The sequence below is a fragment of the Sylvia atricapilla genome, chromosome 3 (assembly GCF_009819655.1).
Source record: "Sylvia atricapilla isolate bSylAtr1 chromosome 3, bSylAtr1.pri, whole genome shotgun sequence".
Taxonomy (NCBI): domain Eukaryota; kingdom Metazoa; phylum Chordata; class Aves; order Passeriformes; family Sylviidae; genus Sylvia; species Sylvia atricapilla.
In genome coordinates, this window is record NC_089142.1 from 113,187,266 (window position 1) to 113,202,638 (window position 15,373).

The following is a 15,373-nucleotide window of genomic DNA, read 5'->3' on the forward strand; positions in this document are numbered from 1 at the left end:
CTTCCTTCCAACATCCACATTTGCTCCAACCCATTTTCACATCTGTCTGAGCTTTCTGCATGTTTTCTTGCCTGTATCCTATGCTTGTATATTTTCTGCACAGTATTTTACTTTGGACTTGCACTTCCCTACAGCCCTGAGCACCAGCAATGACTCCTTCTTCCTTCACCTTAACGCCCATATTGCCTGTTCTCCCAGAAGATGAGACCAAAGGCTCATGGCAGTAGAAGACAGTTACTACATTCACTTAACTATACAAAGTCTTCATACAGTCTGGTGTTTTACACTGCAACTCTACTGAGAAGGGCAATATATTTGTGCAAACACAGGTAATAAGGATAGTTATGACAATTTAAATTAACTTTCTTTTCTTTTGAGATTCACAGTTTTAGCAAAGGGCTTAATGGGCTCTGTATACCAGGAGATGAGGCCACTTTATTTCTCAAATGAGATCTGTTATCACAGGCATTTCCAAGCAAGGCCAAGAAGCGGGACTGCTCTGCCATTGAAAAGCCGCAGTTGCCTAAAATTTCTGGAATTTAAAAACAGCATAATATACAGCTGGATCAGTAAGAAAATCTTTGCTATCCAACTTGACAGTCAGTGCCTTTTGGGGGCAGGCAGGAAAATTTGGAGCAGCTTAGGAGTGGAGAGCAGACAAACAGTCCCACTGTCATGTAACAGAGGCACAGCCAAAGAGACAGAAACGTATGGTCATGTATGGAAATCAAACTGCAACAACAGCAAGGGGATTTCCAAAGCCAAAGCAACAAAGAGATACATGATTGTAACTCCACAAGAGGGACAAACCTGAGGTCCTGCCTCAGGTGAGCTTTGAGTGGGAGTCTGCCTATATCTAGATGGAGTAAAACTGCCTACAGATTCGGCCCAGCATAAGACACAAACAGAGATGCTTGAATCAATTTGCTGAAGGTAACGCTTGCAGATACCTCCACAGTCTCTCCATTCCAGTAATAACTTGACAATATTTGTTGCTCAATTTCATGTGTTCAGTGAGGCAGCCCTGCACCTCCTACCCCAAGGCTGCAGGACATGCGAGCAGGTTTTTCAGATGAGCCCTGGCATCCACCTCTTTCACACACCACACGTTCACCATCTGCGCTCTCATCTTCAGCCTTGCTGCTGCCCCTTGCTCAGGGTGCTGGGAGGTTTAGAAAGGCAGATGTTTTCAGTCTCTGTGGGGTCTGGTTGCAGGGGCTTTGGAAGTTACAGTACCTTAGGCCAGTGTTGTCTGGGATTCAATATTGCATTAAGTGGTGACACACTGTGGGCGGGTGGGATCTATTATTGCATTATGGAGGCTGCTGCTTCCCTGAACAGGCTATGTTTTGTGTGTGAAGCGGGCCCACACCTGCTGGAGCTGGGACCTGGAAATGCGGAGGACGGAAGGCATGAGTCTGTGGTTTCCTGCCGTGAGGGGCATGTGTCTGCGGTGGGGCATGCGCACAGGGCTGCTCTCCGCCGAACGGCTGCGCTGTATGAAAGTGCCACCAACGTGAGGGTAGTGTTCTGTCTCCAGGGTTGAGGAGGAGAAAACGGAGGACGCCAGTCTTCTCAGGGGGCTGTACCTCGGGAGGGAGTGCTGAGAAGGCCTGTCCTCCTCCAACTGAAAAAGACCAAGAAGAGTGGAGGAAAAGGTGTCAGGCAAAGACTTGACTCGCCCCTGGTTTGTGATGCGCGTGCTGCGGACATCTTCGCTGGCGGATGAAAAATGCTTTTGCTCTACACAGGGTCTTACTTACTGCTCTCTATGGCTATCAATTCCCAGGGATGCTATGGGCACCATGGAAGCCTGTCATTACAGGGGGCCTGCCGTGCTCTCCCCAGCCACAGGTGGACCAGAGTGACACCAGCAGTGCCAGGCTCTGCTACTCTGTCCCCTCCTCTGGCTCTTCAGGCCACATGCCTCACCCCTCTGTTCCACTGGCAGTGATCATCTTGGCATGTCACTAGGCTATTCATACATCTTGCACATAGGTAAGAGTCAAACTCTGAACACACTGGAAAACCATATGAATGATAAAAGGTGAAGCAGCGCTAAAATGATTGTGTGGATTTGAAAGTGAGAGATTCTCAGGGACTTTTTCAATGACTCTTATTAAAACTCACTCCAGGGATTTGAAAAAGCAAGTTTGGGGGTTGTTATTAGACTTTTCTCACACCTACACTGCTGGCCTCCTGATACATTTTTATACTGAGTACCTGCAGGTGAACTGTTAATACTTCCAGTTTTGGTAAGCAGTGGATAGACAGCAGTTGGACAGGCAGGCAGAGTATAATTCTCACTCCAGTGAGAAATTCAAAACACAGGACCATAGGAGAACATGAGGAGAAGATGCACTCTTAGGGTTTTTTCCTGCTTTTGTGATCCTGGGTAACCAGGAGAGGGAGGAAGTACACCCACTGAGGACAGTTTTTGTCAGGATGCAATTGCAGTCTCTGCCTCCCCTTTATGCTCTGAATGGAAAAGTGAGGCATTAGGGGAATGGCTTCAGATCCTTCACCCTGAAAGTGCTTAAGCCCTTTCCTCCCTTTCTACCTCTTTTATGAAACTAGCACTTTCACGAGGGTCAGCAGTCTCAATCTCCAGAACCAGACTTTTTTTTCCTGGAATCACTTTTTTCCTTTCAAGGGAAGGAAGGGAAAATGGGAAACACATTCCTTTCCTTGTGCTGCATTTCTTTTCAAGAAGTCTCTGCAGGTGAAATATGGAAAGGTGATGTTTGATTTTCTTTCAGCCAAAACCGCTCTCCTTACCTTACTGGAGATGTTGCCCTTGCACTAGAAAAAGAGCTGAATGCCATCCAGTGTCATCTCTTTCCTGTCACCTTCAAGATCTTTGCAGTGTTTTGAGGCAGATATCTTATCTTCAGAAGCACCTGAGAGCTACTCAGTTCGTGGTTGGCATTAAATGTGAAAAGTGATTATTCACAGTCCTAAATGTACTGCATGTCACTGCATAGATCAGAGTCTCAGATAATAATAATATGCAATGCTGTCATACAGTGTATTTGAGAGAGACAAAATCTAGACAGCAGCTCTAATTTCTCATAAAGACAATAATCTCCTCTTTGCATGGATAGTGTAAAAATTCAATCCTGGGTGTGCTATTTGCAAGCTGCACAACTAAGTGTTACTGGAATCTTTACTCCTAACTTTTGTTCCATGTTTGGGTTCAGCATATTGTACGATTTCCAAGGTATATATCACCCTAATATGGAAGACTTCTCAGATCTCAAAGGATTACTCCAGCTGCCCAGAGAGACCTCCTCTAGAGCATACTACCATGGAACTTGTCCATGCCATGAAGAAGCTATTACAACACCCCATCTGTAAGTGCACTTTGGTATTGCTGCCTCCAGGATGAAGCTGAGCTTACAGACATGCCACTTTTTTTCCCTGGTGCTCTAATGCTTAAATCACTCAATCAATGCTGAAGGTGGCTGCTCCCCTATATCCCTTTACATCAGGCTGCACCACCTTCCATCAGGTCTGTTCTGCTCTGTTTGGACAGGATCAGTAGGACACTTTGTATGTGAAGTCCCAGGAGAATATGATATCAGTAGAACTCAATATATTTTACAGATATAAAATGTAATTAAGAATGTCTACTGAGTTTAAGGTTTTGATTGCTATTGCCTGATATATATATATATAAAGAACATATATGAATATTACTTCTACTACCACCCTTTTGCTGATCCTTTATTCCTAACACATGGGTGGACACGGATCCTGAATCTAAAGAGTACCAGAGGCCAACTCTATATTCATCCTTCTCCATCAGTTGACAAGCTTCTCCTCTCGTGGAGGGAAGACAGAGGAGCTGACTGTCAAAGAATCACATCATCTACAACAAGCATCAAACATGGACCAATGGGAATTACACTGAGTGAGGAGCTTTCCCTCTGCCAATTGCCCATTTCTGACCACTGAGAAATGGTCCCTCAGGTTCCCTCAGAGCAGCCCACAGATGATGCTGTAGAAGGGAAAGAAAGCCAAGACACACAACATCTTTTCCCCTGCTGTCCTCTCTGGCTTGAGACATGGACAATTTTAAACAAGTCCACTTTCTCCTGGCTGCGTGAGAAAAGAGGCCAAAGATAGCATCAGGATGATTATAAACAGTGATTTTAACTACACAGCTGAGTTGGTGAGGAAAAATATACTAGTGCCTCTTCACATTGGGACTTTTTCTAACAGGTGAACTCTAGGACTGTAAGAATCAGCCTAAGCAAAATGCTCTCTAAACCCTGCAGAATATATTCAAGGATAGGTAAAGCAGAGTAAATTATCATCTCCCACTTTAATTTTTCACTTCTCTTGTAGCTTTTTAGATGTGACATCATTTGGACATAGCATGTTTTAGGCAGGCAAATCCCCAAACATTTTGTACAATGCCAACTGCACTAGCAGCAGGGGAGATTGTGAGTCAAGAAATACCTATGAGCACAGACCTGAGCATAGTCAGAAATAATTTCCAAAACTCATACATGTATGAACACTTAGAAGTCTTTTTACTGCAGAAGGCAGCAGAAAGTTGCCATCCCTGTCAAGTACCAGTGAATTTATTCAGCATACTTAAGAACTTGACAGATTTTTAAATTATATTGTGAGGTATGGATTTAAATTATTTCCAACAGTAACAGCAAACCTATGTCAGGATTAACTGGTAAACAGAAGTGCAAGTTCAATCTTTTCTTCCAGCCATTCTTTATCTATTTCTATAGCTTTATCTGCACACTAGTGCATACCCTCCTCCCCCCCCAGTCTTATTAGGATATCCCTGAAATCTGAACATTAAAGTAAACCCTCAGAGCTCTGTTAAACAGAGGGATTGAGTGGTGCACAGAGAGAAGCGCTTGAACAGGACATATTTTCTGTTCTCCCTTTATACCAGGTCTTCCCATGAGATTGGTGCTCCACTGCAGCCATTTTCTTGTCATCTGAAACTGGGAGGTATCTAATATGTGAGAATATTTGGGTCAAAAACTCCTCCAGGCTATTCAGAGCCTCCTCTGTACTTGACTTTCCTCACAGCAGCATCTGATCATTCTATGCTCCCTCTTACACCCACAGAGCTTTAACGAGGACAGCACTATCTCTCACATTTGAGCCATGGTATCTGTTTCCAAAAGACTGACATATTTGAAGAAACATCTGAGTTCTAAATGAGGATAACTCAGGGAACTAAAGGCTGGTAAGCCTGGAAAGGACATGGAGCAAATCCTCCTGGAAGAAGACATTTCCAAACATATGAAGAAGAAGAAGGTGGTGCAATCAACATGGATATATGAAGGGGAAATCATGTCTGATGAATGTGAGAGTTTTCTGTAACTGAGAGGACTGGGCGGGAGGTTCTTGATCTTGACTTTAGTAAGGTTTCTGTCTCCCAAAAAATCTTCATAGTCAAAACAATGAAATATGGGCTAGATAAGTAGACAGTGAATTAGACTCAAAACTGGGTGAGCTCCTGGTCATAAAATATTGTGTTTGGAGAAAAAATGTCCGGTCATTAATGGTGTAGCCACGGGCTGATAATACTACCACTACTACCTAACAACTTAGTGACCTGAATGATGGGACTGAGCGTACCTTCTGCAGATTCACAGATGACACGATTCTGGGAGGAGTGGCTGACACACCAGAAGGCTGTGCTCACATTCAGAGGTGCCTGGATAGGCTGGTGAAATGGGAAAAAGGAATTTCACTAAGTTCAACACAGGGAAGTGAGGAGGAACAGAACACACTGTGGGCCACCCGTTTTGGAAGCAGTTTGACAGAAAAGTACCAGGAAGTCCTGATGGACTCTAAGCTGAACACCCTCCAGTAAGGTTCCTTTGTGGCAAAAAGGGCCAACGCCCCTCAAGATGTGCCAGGAGTGCAGCCAGCAGGCTGAGGGAGATGGTCCTTCCCCTCTGCTCGGCACTGGTGAGTCACACCTGGAGTGCTGTGCTCCACTTCTGGGCTGCCCAGTACAACACGTGGACATGCTGGAGATAGTCCAGAGAAGGGTCACAAAAATGACGAAGGAACTGGAAGACCTTTGATTTGAGGAGAGGCTGGGACTGTTTAGACTGGAGAGGAGAAGGCTCAGGGGGATTCTTAACAACATTTATAAATACCTGATGGGAAGATAGATCCAGACTCTTCTTAGTGATGTCCAGTCAAAGTAAAAGGAGAAAGAAACAGAAATTGAAACACAGGGAATTCCATTTAAACATTTTAAAAAGTTTTTTTTTTTTTACCATAACAGTGATTGAACACTAGAAAAGGTTGCCCAGAAAGGTAGAGTATCCATCTTCAGAGATATTTTGACTGGACACTGTCCTGAGCATCCTGCTCTAGATGATCCATCTTGGAGCAGAGGGTAGAACTAGATGATCTCTAGAGGTCCCTTCCAGCCTCAGGCATGTTGTGATTCTGTGACAATCCAGAAGTCACTCTCTTTCTGCCAGTTACAAGGGATGGCTCATAGACTGGAGCCAGAGAATGGAGAAACAGAAGGAAGCATTAAGGCAGGGATTCCCCATTTGCTTTCAGTGAGTATGCTACTGACACAAAGGGATAATCACCAGTTTTTGGGACACCAGAATAAGGTCACAAACGGGTACAACAAAGCCTATTACTTCAGTCATGGTAATTCAGCATTTAGTGAATTTTTTACCTATCTTACAGGCTCAGTTCATATTTGAAGATAAGGAAGATTTACTCACCTATAAACACACACATCCCCACCCCTTAATCACAGTTTTAATCAAACTCAGAGAAGCATAAGCATGAGCTATAGGAAAACATCTGTCGTTGCTAATGAGGCCTTCCATATTTTCACTAGTTAAGTCCTTAATCAACTTCTTATTAGTGTCCCAGCCATCTGTCCCTCCATGTTTGCTGCATCTAAGGAAAAGAGGTTTCTACTTTCCTTTATACACCAAGTCCCTTTGAGAGTTAATAGCTGATTTTGTGACAGCAAATGGGAAAATATGAGCATCACTGCACAGCTGCAGTGGTAACTGAAGGATTCAGACACCAGAGGAAGAACAACTAAATCCCAGTCAGCGAAAGAAGTCCAGTGTTGATCTGTGTGTACAAAGCTAGGCCACAGAGTTAATAGAGGGTATTTTAGAACACAGGAACAACAAAAAAAGCGCAGTTTGCTGGAGAACAAAGGCTGCCCAATACATTAGCAGTAATCACCTCCAATCCCATTAATTTATTTTTTTCGCCTGCTTTTTAAATATCACTGTGCAACGATAAGAAGTCTTTGTGCTGCACCATATCCAACTTCCCCAGTCATTTCACATAGGGATATATGTGCTCCGGCCAAGAAGGCCTCTGCAGCCTTCTGTAGCCACACTAAACAGGTCAGTAAAATGTCCCTGCAGTTGTTTACAGCTGGGTCTTGCAGATCTTGCACTGACCAACCCACAAAGTGTACAGCAAATTCAGAGACAGATCCTTCCAACTCTGCCAATCTTGCCTTATGCAATTTCTAGACACCTGGGGCACTCAATATATTGGCTTCCTACAGCAAACACCTCTACCTAGGAACCCTGCCACTGGAATGCAGTCTCTATGAGAAGCACGTGCTGCTTCTTTTCCATGCTCAGCAGGACAGCCCCACTTGTGCCTGCTGTCAGCATTTCCATCCCTCCTGTAAATGCTACAGCCTCATATACCTTAGCAAGGAACATCTTGCCAAGTAATTTGCAAAGATTTGCTTTGATTCCTTTTACACAGATTGTCGTCTCTTTCATGGTTTTCTTCTTGTAACTCCTGAGGATCCAGAGAAGAGAAGAATCTGGGCAAGACCTGAACAAAAGGATGTTCTTTTAATGTGCTCCAGTTCAGTGAACACTTCCTTGGAGAATAAGCTCAAGACGGAAGCAGAAATGAAATCACCACCTTCCAGACAGGAACAAGCAGACTGCACAAATGTCTGTCATAAGAGGGCATCACTGCGTACATGACCCAAAACTTGCCTGCTTTTTGCTGTGCTTATGGATCCCATGTGCTTGAGAGATTTTCATCAACATATAAATACAAAAAGCTCTTAAGGGAACAATTTGATTGTCTCTTGCACTGAACACTCTGGGACAGCCTTCTTCTTAGAAATGAAGATTAGCTATAACAGGATCTCTGTGCCTAGTGTATCATACTTTTCCAGCTAATCTAATAAATCACCTCCCACTAAAAACTGAACTGCTTTATAGTATCAGAGAATCATAGGAAAAAAGCAAAACTGAAAGAAAAAAAGCCCTCTACAACTATATGAAAAAAACCCACAACAGGTAAAGAACATTCCTGTGAGTAAAAACATGGTAACAGCAATGCCTTTCACTGAAATAAGATTGATGAGATATATATGCTGGCTACCCTGAGCTTTTCATTAGGTATTTAGAAGAAAGATTAATTTCAGGGAGTTATTTTTTGATTTGCATTGCTGTGGGCCTGTGCAGTGCTGATGTGTGATTAGATTAGAGGGCATTTTCTTGCCATACACTCCTGTTGCTGCTGAGAAACTATGTGGAGAAGATTTGCTAGCAACACCTCCACACAACTAAGCAGTTACTAACAAAACTTTGTGGGAGAGCATAAAAGAAGTTACTAGAGATACCCAAAATCACAACCGTGCTCTCCTCTTATCCCTGTACCAAAATGGCTGAAAGATCTTTATAACAGTGTGTCCTTTAGGACATCACTAGCTTTTGGGAGCACTTCTAAGGTGTTCACAACATTTGCCAGCACTGTCAGTTGAGTTTTACAAGAGCATCCGTGATTGGAATCAAAGACTTCTCCAGCACAGTTGAGGTTTCCTAAGATGATGCTATGCTAAGCAACAGTGTACAGACCCAGGGATCTTACCTGTCTCTGAGGACCAGTAGGTTCAGATTCTCGTCTCCTTTGTCGGAGAGCTGGTGCTGAATGCAAGGGGGAGTGGGCTGGACTTCCTGTCTGCTGTTCATGTCTACTGTCAGACACTGTTTGAGAAGGTCCTTCATGTCTATGGGAACTGTCCTCCTCAGTCACAGGCAGCATACCCCGACTTCGCCCATCGTGAGTCTTGGGCCTCACTGCAGCATCTGCCCCCAGGCGCCTTCTCTCCTCCCCATCTTCAATAGGCCTTAGCTCCTCTGGCTCCTCATCCGTGGTTCCAGAGGTGCTTGGCTCAGCACCGGGGTGGAAGTCCTTCAGCTCTGTCTCCTTATCAATGATAACCCACTCCTTGCTGTCAAAGTCCTCCTCCTCTGCAAGCGGCACCGAGCGGAAAGCATTGCTGAGGGCTTCATGCTCGACGGATGCCGACACGTCCATCCTGCCGCTGGCCTGCCGGTCAGCCTGGCCGGTGTCGATGGACAGCATCTGGGCTGGCTGTGAGGAGCACACGAGCCGAGAGGGAGAGCCAGGGATGTCCATTCGAGACCTAGAGACACAACCAGAAGCCATTAAAAACATATCAGGTTTGTGGTTAATGACAAGGATCCTAAGCGAAAGCCTGTATAGCCCTTCCCACTCATTTCTTGGTACACTTCAGAAAGATTGGCTTAAACAGGAATATTTCTTTAGAACCTACAATGGCATGAAGAAGTGCTCCAGTATGACAGCCAACTCAGCATCTCTTTCCCATGTAGACAGGATGATAACCATTCTCCCTCAATAATACCTTTTCCCTTTGTTAAGTTCTGCTGGCTTGCGAAAAAAGCCTTCAAAACATGTTCTGATCAATGTTTCTCATTTGGTCTGCATCTGCTGCTTGCTTTGCTCCTCTGCCAATCTTAGAGGCCAGCAGCTCACTGTACATATCCGGGGTGTCTGCTGCCCAGATTTTAGGACAATTGCAGTGTGTTTTCAACAAGGGTAATCTGCAAAGAAGCTTTGCAGACTCTTCTGGGGAAAGCCTTCCATGTGTGAAACATCAACATTTTTGATGAAGAAAGGGGAAGTACAGATGGAGGTGAACCAAAAGTCAATGTAGATAAAGTTGTGAGCATTGGCTGCTGATCTAATGATTAGTTTGGTCTCAACACCGAACCCTGAAGACTCAGCTAAATGCAGCAGGAGGCTACAGAGGGTGAACAAACCTTCTTTCATGTGGATCTGCTTTTCCATCAGCCGTGGAGAGCCGCTCTGACTCAGGGCTGTTGACGCGGCGGTAGCGGAGGGAGCGCATTTGTGCAGTTGGTGACTCCGGAGGCACTCGGACAGGGGAACTGGGGCACACCCCGTTTCTCTGCTCCTCTTCCACCATGCACTGAGTCTGGAGGGGATAAACACAAAGAACTTCAAGATCTGGCTAAAGACATTGATTTCCACTCTTCACTGTTGCTCTGGACTTTCTCCCAGGATACACTTTCAGCTGCATTTTCACAATCTACTCATGCAATGACTGAAGGAAGGCAGGGTCCTTCTGCTCTGGTAATCAGCTAGTATTAAGATAAGGTAGAGATTTAAAATCAATTCAAATATTTAAACATCTTTACAAGGTGGCCTATGCATGTCAACTGCCCTGAACATTGATCCAAAGGAGTTCTCATGGGTTAACCTACTGTACACACAAACCCTAACTGCTTATCCAAGATGTCTAAGAGTCTTGTTTGTCAACATTCATTTAAGCAGCAGTCATGCATTACATTGCAATGTAATGTACAAACTTTGACATCTGGTATGACTAAGGCATCTCCTAATTACCAGGGCAGCCTGGGTTTTTTGTTTGTTTTAATCTTGGTCCTTTAAACAAAGTCTTCCACAACATCCACTCAAACACAAGATCTGCAAGAGCTTTCCACAGACCCAAGGTCATGCAGGGAGGTGAACATGCTCATGGACACTCTATCATTCCGTCTTTCCTCTTTCATATTGCCTTATTCAATTTGGTTTAATTTAGCAGCATACAAAGGAGCAAAAGTAGGTGACCAACTCAGTTGCCCTCTGCCTTCCACAGGGCTGATTTCTCATGGAAGAGAGGGGCAGAAGCACAGATGCAGAATGGTCCAAGGGCTACAGCAGCAGCACACCGTGTGCATACAACACTGCTGTGTTGTCAGCCATGTAGCAGCAGCTGCTACATACTGCCTCTGTGTGGGGGTGTGTCTGGAGAGTGCTTGCCCTTCCCTGCCCTACATTCTTTCATCCTCTGTTAATGCCAGAGGGTCTGAACACAAGCAAGCATCTCAGTAAAATGCCACTGATCCAGACACTTGCCTTTGTGCATATAGTGTGTACATGGCAAGTCATCCAGTGCCCACAAATCAGCAGGCCTAAACGACCCAGGCTGGAGTTGGAATGCATAACTAAAGAGCCTTTGCAGCTAGGGAGAGCAGAGGAGAACCTTCAAGCATTAGAGGAAAAGCAGAATAGGTGATAATGATTTCATCTGTAATCCAATCATGGCAAGGAGAAGTTTAGTGGCAAATGAAGGTGAAATGTGTTTGTGAAGCGAGCAAAGTGCTGATGTAACTGATGGGTAGCATCAATTTGGTGAGATTCAAGATTCAGTGGTGTGGGAGAACTGTGACAGTAAGCACTGTCCTAAACACAGAAATGGGAGAAGTGGGACAGAAGGAGATCTGAATTGTCTACACAGAGAAGTAAGGATCACCATAGACAGTTATTAGTGGGAAAAAACATGGCAAGCTCCACTCATCCTCTAAATACTAAGAGCAAGTCAGGGAGAGATAGTTAATTATAGTGCTACAAGACTGGACAATGAAGGATGTGATGCTGTGAATAGCAGAAAGGTGTTTAAACACCTTTGTGGTGTTTAAACACAAGTGCCCTTGTGGTTCTGATGCCTCAGATTACAAGCAGAGGGAAAGCTGTGCCCTTAAGGTATCAAATTATAAGCATCCTTCTTCTCTCCAAATGGTAACTGTTACTTAAATAAAAACTGTTCCTCTCTCAGAGAACAGTCAGACTAAAGATACGAAGTCTAGCAAAGCAAAAGGACAGGCAAGAGTCAAACTAAAGATAATGACAACCCACACAGCAAGAAAGGACTTCACCTTTGGAGAACTTGCTGCCCAGACTGCTGTGTAGCTATAGAACCTGTCAGAGCTGAAGTACTCACTGCCATGCTGGGTAATTCCCTAAGCTCCTTTGGCAGCAACCTGACAATAGACAGCACAAGGCCTGGCATGAGAGTCACCTGGCCATGCTGTGGAGCTTCTAGAAAGCTCTCCTGCCTTTATCTGCTGTTATGACAGGACTTGTGTGAACGAGGTACCTAAGACATGACACACAGCTAGCACACTGAAAGGACAACCCTGTGCAAAGTCTGACTGAAGAGCATCAAGGCACCTGGTGGTAGAAATGCAAAGAAAAACACACCAAAGTTGCTAGGATTTTTCTGTAATACTCTTTTTGAAAAATACACATTGTGTGAACAGAAGTGTCCCTCTGTATCAGGCTTTTCTTATTTCATATACCTTCAAATGAAAACTACTGGGAATGTCCAGAGTTACCAGTGAGAGATGAAGAAGCAATTTGAACTTGGTTCATAATTTCTCAGTGTTAGGGAATGTCCCTGTTAATGTTCCATACAGGTAACACATTGATCTGAATTATTTGCATTGGAGAATTTTAAGTAAATTAGATTAGATTATTTCTTGTCCATACATAATGTTTCTTAATAAGACTAAAGGTAGTGGAGATACTATACTGCTGAAATAAGGACTAATTTTGTACCAGTAGAGACTGAAGTGAATTCTAGTCAGTCCCAAAAGACTAGCAGACTTAACCTGCCAGTCGACAAATGTCCATTAAAGACAGGTTTGTGATGTCAATCTGATATGCTTTTAAGTCTGATGAATGTTTCTCTGCTAACAGATTCTGTATGTATCTGATGACCTACCACCAATACTAATTTACCTGCACTATGTAAATTAATCTGATTAATAAACTGACAGATTCTTATACTTGACATTTATGATGGAATCAGCCTTCAGTGGGGATGCCTCCAAGAAATTAGGTAACATTTACAGGAAAGGACAGAGAAAAACCTTAGAGATTATGAGAAAAATCAAATGAAGTATACATTTTATGTAAACTAAAAAAGCTTAATATGATTTGGAATGCAGAACTATGAGAATATTAAGTAATGGTTTCCCTCAGTCTTCACAGAGATGAAACCATTGTTAGATGCTCCTAATAGATTTTTTTTCTACCCTTAAGGAAAGTTAAAAAAAGGAAGAGAAAAATGAGTGATGATTCAAGGTACAGAAAAATACAGCTTATGAAGACATCGCTGATTACATTTATTTACCTAAGATGTTGGAACATAATACAATTTTGGTTTATAATTTCCAAGCCTGAGACATTTCTGATATTGTATCAGCTATGCAAGGACTAGAATGTCATTCACTTTAGCATTACTGGCCCCCAAAATGTCACTTGCATACAGATCTAAATTAATCCCAATGGCTTTTGCTCTGTGAAAAAAATCGCTTGTAATTTCCCCTTTCCACAGGAAAATTCTTCTTTTTTCTTCAATGCTTTTTGGGCTTATTACATCAGTGGATCTGAGTAGCTTCTAGCAGTCCATGAAACCATTGCCTTACATCCAACAGCCACAGGAGACAAGGAAATTTTCTTTACTTTGCTGATGCTGATCCTGAGTTTGTTGCGATTCACGTCTGTCTCTTCCCAAACTTCACCCTCATTGAAAGCTGTGTTTGGAGACTGACCAAGACCTTCCACTGGCCGACCTGACAGGATGGGAGGAGCATTCTCTTGATCACTCAAATGTTCCCCCTGTAGGACATCCTCAGTGTTCTCACGGAGCAGGTCCCCAGGTACTGGAGTGACATTAACCACCCTATAAAAGAGGCAAGAAGAAAAGTAAAATTATCAGTATGTAAAGAAGGAAGCCTGTCACACTGCCCCACAGGAATTCCTTAGTAGATTTTAGGGTATTACTAAGATGAAAAACAGGCAGTCCCTGATACAACATCCTGAACAGAACAGGAGGATTCCATATAATGTCTGACTGGTACAGCTGCAACACTCACCCAAACATGGCTGCTGTTTGCCTGGTGTTCTGCTGTGGTGGAGTTGAGGTGCTAGTGGACAACAAGATATCTGTACCAGCCTTCTCCCAGTCAAAGGCTTCATTTTCAGTGATGCCCCTTTCTTTCATGCTGTTCTCGAAAACTGACATGATTAGCTGGAACAGATTTACAAGAATAATTTCTGGTAAGTAGGCAAGAGTGGCTCTCATAAAAAAATCTGAAGTATGTGCACGAGTACCAAGTGCATCTTATAATCTCCAGTTTGCCTATGAAATGTATTAAGAAATGAAAGCAAAACTTAAAAAATTGCAGCAGTTGTTTCTCAGGTTGGTTTTGGCTTCATATTTCTTCCAATCCACAACAGTAATGCATGCAACGTTTTGACACTGGTTCAACGAAATCTGGCAGTTAGCTTGTTACTCCAACGCTAAATCCATAATTTCAATTCAGCTTTCCTCTAGATTAGACAGTAAATTATGCAGTAAATTATACATTTGATATGCAGAGTTCAAGGGCTGCCAGAAGACATAAACAGAACAGGAAAAGGCAGTCCTAGGATGCAGACCCATTGCAGTGTCTGACTCAAATATGGCTTAGCCAGGAGCCCTACGTTGTGATTAATGTGCACAGTGTGGCCTGACACGCTTGGCTGCCTAAGAAAATAAAACCCTAGAAAGGATGATACAATTTCCTTTATAAGATGGCAGGTACAAATGCTCATGCTGATGTGCTTTAAGCTCATTGCTTTTCTAAGAACTGGTATCCTCTAGGAGAGAATGAAACTACTGTCAGTAGTTCTCCATGCACCAATGCATTAGCAGAGGAATCTGACGTTCTGCTGTCAAAAGTTGCTGTAGACCAACAGAGCTGTGAGGTCTTATATTTCTAATAAAATTATTTAGCTAAATAATGCAGAGCTGACAGGATTCAGCCTGTCAGTTCTCCCCTAAAGGAAGAGACAATGGCAAATGGCAAATACATTCAGCTTATGGTACAGAATCAACACTAAGTTATGAATAAAATTTAGCATGAGCAAACATCCTATTTGCAATTATATTCCAGTTCTGTTTATCAGTATGATCAGGCAAGCCTACCATTTTCTACCTTCCACCAAACTGCAGTAAAATGCCTATTTGCAGCTTTCAGATGAGCCATCTTTTTCCTCCTTTTGGTGACCCAGAACCTTAGAATCAGGTGCACACTCCAGTGGTAACACTACATTTGATGAAGAGAATTTCCAGAGTTGGCAGCGAGACCAAGGTACAGGAAATTCTTAGGACTGTATTTGTTTGCTGACTGCTACTTCAGAAATTATTACCGGCATCTTTTAGAAATTAATATCCTCA

At 43.3% G+C, this 15,373-nt stretch overlaps 1 protein-coding gene across 2 annotated transcripts in view; it reads right to left on the reverse strand.

Moving 5' to 3' along the window:
• The window catches only part of TTBK1 (tau tubulin kinase 1), an 88,985-nt gene that overhangs the window by 16,605 nt on the left and 57,007 nt on the right, over positions 1 to 15,373 (reverse strand). For both annotated transcript variants that reach the window (XM_066316731.1, XM_066316732.1), the window contains exons 10-13: positions 14,028 to 14,182; positions 13,615 to 13,834; positions 10,104 to 10,279; positions 8,887 to 9,445 (exon numbers count right to left, since the gene is read on the reverse strand). In XM_066316731.1, coding sequence (XP_066172828.1) covers positions 8,887 to 9,445; positions 10,104 to 10,279; positions 13,615 to 13,834; positions 14,028 to 14,182 — 1,110 coding nt within the window. The remainder of the gene's footprint in view (positions 1 to 8,886; positions 9,446 to 10,103; positions 10,280 to 13,614; positions 13,835 to 14,027; positions 14,183 to 15,373) is intronic.